A 7,095-nucleotide genomic window follows, 5' to 3' on the forward strand; every position below is an offset into this window, starting at 1 on the left:
CACACCCCACACTGTACGTAGTACTTGGGTTCAGTTCCTCACCCCAGCTCCCTGCCAGTGTAGACTTTGGGAGGCAAGAGTAATGGCTCAAGTACTTGGGTTCCTGCCACCCACCCGGGAGACCTGGATGGAATTCCCAGCTCCTGACTCTGGCCCCCAGGCAGGCAGTCACTGGCATTTGGGAGTGAACCAATGGAGGGAAGCCCTCTCTCGCAAATAAATACATGCATAATTTTTTTGAGGTTCATGGGCAGGTGTTTTGCACAGAGATTAAGCCATCACTTGCAACAACCACATCCTATTTTGGAAAGCCTGCTTCAAGTCCCAGCTCTGCTTCTGCTGTAATGGATAACACATCCAGGGCCCCAGGGCCAGTGATTGGGAGACCTGGATGGAGTTCCTGGCTCAGGCTGGCCCAGCCCTCACTGCGGCAGGCATTTGGCAAGTAAACCAGCAGATGGAAGATCTCTCTTTCTCTTCCTGGCCTTTCAAATAACATGAACATCATTTTTTTAAGGTTTATTGCCAATGCATGCTATGAAAAAAAAAGTGTGAATTTCAAAATACTTTTGCACCAAAATAAACGTATGCTTTATTTCCATTTTCCACCAGCTCTGAAGTCCCCTTGTGTGGCTGCTACCCTGTAGCTCAGGGGCAAGGTGCCGCAGCCCGCGGTGGGAGCTGAGTGAGGCGGGCGACACCAAGGCACCAGGATCAGAAAGAGAAGAAGAGTTCAGAACAGGCAGGGCCGGGCCTGGCGGGGCTTTGCTGGAGGCGGCTAGGGCAGGGGGGCAGGGGCTTTAACCGCTCCTCCTGGGCGCCAGCACCCAGGCAGCTCAGCGCCTCTCTGCTTCATTCCTGGGGATTAAACCCCCAGGGACCAGCCCAGTGCAGGCAGCGAGAGTAGACGCCTCCGCCTCCTGGGACCCCCTCACCCCAGGTGCCAGGGCCTCAGAAGTCCCCACACCCCCCCCCGCCCCTTCTCCCCCACCCCTGCCTCCCACCCTGGGCAGGCAGCACCAGGGCCTCCAAATGGGGCGGGGTCACCGGCCGAGACTCAAAGTCTGCAGAGTCAGCTTGGGCCCTGCACCCCAATCGTGCGCCCCCTCCAGCCCTCCTCTTCTCGGCCTCCCCGGCTGCAGGTCTTGCGCCCCCCACCCCGCCCTGGCTCCTGGCACCTGTCTGTCCCTAATTACCTAAACGTAAACCTAAATGATTTCCGGAGCCCGCCCTGCGCGCTAGGCCGGACGCAGGGCTGGGCTTGGGGGAATCCCCGTTCCTTTGAGCGCCGCCGGGCCCTCCTCGGCTCATCGGCTCCGCCCCTGACACCTGAGCCCTTGGAGCCCAGTAGGTGGGGACTTCTCGGGAAGAGCCCCCTCCCAAGCCTCTCCTCTGAGCCGACCTCTCGCCTACTCCAACACATCTGGGCCAGTCCCTGGCCACGTGGGCTCCAGCCCTCACGCCCACACCCCAACTGCTGATCCAAACACCTCCCTCCTCCGGGCCGGGTGAGATCTTTGCCTCCTGCACGCAGCGCGAAAGGGCTCCGGCCTCATGCTCTATCTCGCCACCATCGCCCTGGCCCCGGAACGGCGGCTCTGGGCCCGGGGAGGCGAGCCAAGCGCTGACCCAGCCCTCTCCCAGTTTGCTCCGAGCGAAACCTGTCCCGCAGGTTCCCGCCCCCCCGCCGCGGGCCGCACGCTGGAATGCAGCGCCCGGGGGGAGGGGAGCCAGTCCCTGTCGGCCAGGGCCCCTCTGCCCAAGTCCCCCCCCCGCCCCGCGCGTCTTTGTTCTCGGCGCTTCTCGCTCCGCCCCCTCTGGGACTCGCCTATCTGTCACCCGTTCCCCTTCCCACCCTGCCCCCAGCCCAGCCCTCGCCCCTAGCCCAGACCCGCTGAGGAATCTGGCCGCGCTGGGCAGGGGCGGGCTGGCTCTGGGGGCCTGAGGTCGGTATTTGCCGTGATGCCGTAAGAGGTCCGGAATGCGGCCCTGGACATCAGCCGCGCAGATAAGGTGCAGCTGGCCGCCGGCCGAGCTGGCTCGCCGCTCCCGGAGGGTCCCGAGCGGCTGCGGCGGGGCAGGGGTCAGGGCTGGATGTGGGGACGCTGGGGCCTGAGTCTTACTGCTGGGAGAATTCATTCCAGCCCCCACCCCACCCCCACCCCGCCGCAGGGGTCTGCGACGACTTTGGCTTGGAGCGGTCCCCTGACCCCCGGAGGTTTCGGAGCCTCACTGGGCAGACCGTGTGTGTTCCGTGAAGAACTGAGCGAGAATGGGAGACCCTAGCTAAGTCACTTTCCCGAGCTGGCCGCCTTTCAGCGTAGCAAAACCAGCAAAAGGCTGGCCACACACTTTTTAAATCCACAGCCGGCCTCACCTCCCTAAACCTTCCGTGAGAACGCGGCTGCATTCTTCAGATGCTGTTTTGCATCTTCTTTGCCTCCTGGCCTCGGGCAGACCCTGCCCCACCCCTCCCTGGCTGCTCCCACAGAGTGCCCTGGGGGCCTCCCTTGCCCCCCACGATAGCAGACCTGGAACAACCTAGGGGTGATGCCTCCAACCGCACGGTGCTGCCCGTGGGGCTGGCTCCCAGGGCCCCTTCCCGGCCCAGGCCTGCCCTCCTGGGATCAGCTCAGCTGGCGACTGGATAAGAATCAATAGGGCCACTCAGAGCAAAGAGCGTGACCCGGGCCCTGCTGGAAAAACCAGCTGACAGACTGGAAGGCCCAGTGCCCCTGGGAAGTCCCCCTGTTTATCCGGGCGGGGGTCATCATTCAGGCTGGGGGGGCGCTTCCCTGCCTCCTCCTTCACCCCCTGGAGACAGGTGCTTTTTTATTGGGGGGGGAGGGCTTACAAAGAGGGGCAGGGAGAGGCTGCGCAGGAGGGCTGGGGCTTGACCGGAAGTTTCCAGGTGTGCTTTCCACCGTGGGGCTCTTTGTTCACCGCTCTTTTCCCACCTTCTAGAACAAGGCCTGGTGCACAGTAGGTGCCGGGGAAATATCCTGAGAACCACAAAGGCTCAGGAAGTGTCTGTTTACCAGAGGATTTATAGGTGAGGTAGTTAGGTGTGCGGAGGTGAGATTGTGCCACCCCATCCAAATAACAGCGTTCAAGACCCCCCATCTTGGGGTGGGGGGTGGGGGGCCTGTCTCAGAGCCTGGGTTTGTTTTCAGGCAGCTGAACCTACTTGGTGTGGGGTGCATGTGTGTGCATTGAGCCTCCGCGCCATGAGCACGTGTGGGCGGGCGTGTTCCGGAGGGAGCCCAGGATGCAGCCTGCCTTTCCTCCTCTCCAGTTCCCACGAATTTTTCTTCCCCAGGACACCTGGGACTTCAGGCACCCTTCCCCCTTCCCCCCAAAAAAATAAATAAATAAGGTCCTCTGAGCAGGTGGGAGACTTGGGCTCAGGATTGGCAGCTGAAGCGACCCACACCTCCATCCACTGCACACCACCAGTACCCCCAAATTTCCAACCTGCCAGCACCTCCTCTACCTAAGGGAGGGGGGATACAATGATGTCATTTCCTGCCCTGAAACCACAGTGTGGAGGGCTAGCTGCACCTGCTGCTCTTTGTCCCCCTTCGTCGTCCATCTCTGGGGGGGTGAGGGTGGCCTTGGCCAGGTCCGTGCAGGGGGAGGCGGTGGGGAGGGCGGCAACCCAGGGCGCGGCTTCCCGGCTCTCGGCCCACCTGTGGCCCCGGCTTCAGAAGAGGTCCCGGTGGCGGGGGCGTGGCCTGCCGGGAGGTCCCCGCCCCTCCCCCAGCGGTATAACTTGAGTCGCCGTCCGGCGGTCGGCACCTGAGTTCTGGCCTCTCGCCTTCCACCTGGGACAGCATGAGTTTCACCACCCGTTCCACCACCTTCTCCACCAACTACCGGTCCCTGGGCTCGGCGCGCTCGTCCAGCCTGCGCGCCCGGCCGGCTAGCAGCGCCTTCAGCGTCTATGCGGGCGCCGGGGGCTCAGGGTCCAGAATCTCCGTGTCGCACTCCAGCAGCTTCCGGGGCGGCTGGGGGGCCGGGGGCCTGGCCACAGGGGTAACGGGGGGCCTGGCAGTCATGGGGGGCATCCAGAGCGAGAAGGAGACCATGCAAGACCTGAACGATCGCCTGGCCTCCTACCTGGACAAGGTGAGGAGCCTGGAAACTGACAACCGGCGGCTGGAGAGCAAGATCCGGGAGCACCTGGAGAAACAGGGCCCCAAAGTCCGAGACTGGGGACACTACTTCAAGGCCATCGAGGAGCTGAGGGCTCAGGTACGCCGGGGCCCCTCCAGTTACCCTCTCCCCGGCCTCCCATGCCCCAGCACCGGGACTTGAACTGGGCAGGGTGGGCTGGCCCTCCCCCTTGTGCTTCACCCCACCGGTCTCCTGGGAGAGGGTTAGGACAGTCCACCCACACACCCAGGCTCTTAGCGGGGCATGGGGGCTCTTCCCTGGGAGATAGCAGGAAGGGAATGGCGACCAAGCCTGGAGGAGGGTGAGAAAAAGCGGATCGACACTCTCTGGCCTGGGGCCCAGCAGGGACAGTTGGAGGGTTAAGCGGATGTGGCTAAGGCTGAGTCATTCAGGAGTAAACAGAAGGGCCTACCTGTGGGAGGGGCCAGTCCAGGGGGTGGGGGGCCCCCTGAGCAGGGGGTGCGCAGGTGCCAGGAGAGGCCCAGGGAGAGAGGAGCTCCCGGAGCAGCTGCTCAGTCCTGAGAGCAGAGCGCTGGCACTTGGGAGTCCAGGAAAGGAGGGAACAGGAGGAGGCGGGACACAGGTGTGCAGGGAGCACCTCAGGCTGCTGTTCTGGGGCCTGGACACTCAGCCTCCCTCCCCCACTGGCTCCCATTCACCGAGCAACCTCTCTCTCTCTCTCACTCTCTCTCTCTCTCTGTGTGCACGAACTTCCAGATTTTTGCCAACTCCGTGGACAACGCCCGCATCGTTTTGCAGATCGACAATGCCCGTCTTGCTGCTGATGACTTCAGGGTCAAGTATGTCTGGGGCTGGAGGACCAGGGGCAGGGCTACCGCGCGCCCGCAGCAGGGTGTTTGTTACTCAGGAATGGGTAGAGCTGGTAGATGAGAGGCCCTGTCTCTATTTGTCAGACTGCTCACTTGTGCAACCCAGTTTAAGGATCCTTCCTCCCGGGGCCAAGAGTGGGCACAGGGACTGCCTCCGGCCTTCTGACTCTGATCCTGGTTTGCAGGGGGCACAGGGCTGTCAGGAGGTGGCATGGCTTGAGAAAGTGCTGGGTCAGGGAGTAGGGGGCTCTGACCACCTCCGCTCCCACAGGTATGAGACAGAGCTGGCCATGCGCCAGTCGGTGGAAAGCGACATCCATGGGCTGCGCAAGGTCATCGATGACACCAACGTCAGCCGGCTGCAGCTGGAGACAGAAATCGAGGCTCTCAAAGAGGAGCTGCTGTTCATGAAGAAGAACCACGAGGAGGCACGTGGGGACCCCTGGCCAGCTGGGTGGGGGTGTTGGGCAGGGGAGGCCACCCGCCAGTAGCTTTGCGAGGAGGTTTGCAGCCATCAGCCAGGGGCCCGGCTTTATACTCTGATTCAGAGCAAACTCTGTGAGCGGGTGGGCAGCATTTCCAGCGACTGGAGTAGCAAGCCCAGAACCGCCCTGCCCAGGGTATATAGAGTTCTCACTTAGGTGGCAGTCCCAGGAGCAGGGCATAGATGGAGCTCTGAGCCCCTTGTCCCCCCCCCCCCAATCTCCTCTAGGAAGTAAAAGGCCTGCAAGCCCAGATCGCCAGCTCTGGGCTGACCGTGGAGGTCGACGCCCCCAAATCTCAGGACCTGAGCAAGATCATGGCAGACATCCGGGCCCAGTACGACGAGCTGGCTCAGAAGAATCGCGAGGAGCTGGACAAGTACTGGTCCCAGCAGGTGCGCAAGAGGGGTAAGGGAGAGACAGGGAAGAAGATGGGGGAGGCGAGGCCTGACGGAGCTGCCCCGCCCCGCAGATCGAGGAGAGCACCACCATCGTCACCTCGCAGTTGGCGGAGGTCAGCGCAGCCGAGACAACACTCACGGAGCTGCGGCGCACCTTCCAGTCTTTGGAGATCGACCTGGAGTCCATGAAGAACCTGGTGAGTGCCCCCACCTCCCCTGCCTCGGTTCCTCGACCCCCCCCCTCCCCGTCTCAGTCTGAAGCCTAGTCCACACCCCCAGCCCCACCCCCCCACCCCCAGCCCAGCACCAGGCACACTGGGAGGCTGCTCACCCTCTGCCCCCGCCCCGTCTGCCCCGCCTGTGCCCCTGCAGAAGATCAGCTTGGAGAACAGCCTGCGGGACGTGGAGACGCGCTACGCCATGCAGATGGAGCAGCTCAACGGCGTGCTGCTGCACCTGGAGTCCGAGCTGGCGCAGACCCGGGCCGAGGGACAGCGCCAGGCCCAGGAGTACGAGGCCCTGCTGAACATCAAGGTCAAGCTGGAGGCTGAAATCGCCACCTACCGCCGCCTGCTGGAAGACGGGGAGGAGTTCAGGTGAGTGCTCCCCCCAGTCCATGCTGTGGAGCACTGGGGCGGTCTCCCAAGAAAAGGGCACCGCCCCCTGGACCTTTCGTCTCTGACCGGATGGGGGCCATCTCTTCCAGCCTCAGCGACGCCCTGGACGCCAGCAACTCGATGCAGACCATCCAGAAGACCACCACCCGCAGGATCGTGGACGGCAAGTTGGTGTCTGAGACCAACGACACCAAAGTCCTGAGGCATTGAGGCGGCAAAGACGGGGTGCCCTTGGGGACACGGGGGGCCAATAAAAGTTTGGAGTTCACTTGACATCTTTCTTGGCTGTTTTCATGCCTAGGGCAAATGCCCTGACCCTACCCCCGCCCCAGAGTCCCATCTCAAACCGGGCAGAAATCCCCAGGGACCCCAGGGGTTGCGTGGGGTTGGGCAGTGGGCAGAGGAGGGCCCTGGGTTCTCTTAGATGGTGATGGGTCCAAGCTGGGGTCGGGGACCCCCTACAATAGAACTGTGGACTCTTCCTCCTGTTCATAAAGCTCCCGCCTGACCACTGCTCATTAGCAGAAATCCGAGCCGGGGCAGGGCCTGGTGTGGGGACAGAGGCAGAGGAGAGAGGATGGGGCAGGGC

The 7,095-nt window shown here is 62.8% G+C and overlaps 1 protein-coding gene across 1 annotated transcript; it reads left to right on the forward strand.

The window, feature by feature from the left end:
• Window positions 1–3,767: 3,767 nt before the first annotated feature.
• On the forward strand, window positions 3,768–6,779 carry KRT18 (keratin 18). Its single transcript, XM_051845542.2, has 7 exons — window positions 3,768–4,254; window positions 4,894–4,976; window positions 5,278–5,438; window positions 5,723–5,883; window positions 5,961–6,086; window positions 6,262–6,485; window positions 6,596–6,779. Exons 1-7 carry the CDS (start codon window positions 3,835–3,837, stop codon window positions 6,714–6,716), a joined length of 1,296 nt encoding a protein of 431 aa, XP_051701502.1. The 5' UTR covers window positions 3,768–3,834; the 3' UTR covers window positions 6,717–6,779.
• Window positions 6,780–7,095: the final 316 nt, after the last annotated feature.

This window comes from Oryctolagus cuniculus, chromosome 11 (assembly GCF_964237555.1).
Source record: "Oryctolagus cuniculus chromosome 11, mOryCun1.1, whole genome shotgun sequence".
Classification (NCBI taxonomy): Eukaryota; Metazoa; Chordata; class Mammalia; order Lagomorpha; family Leporidae; genus Oryctolagus; species Oryctolagus cuniculus.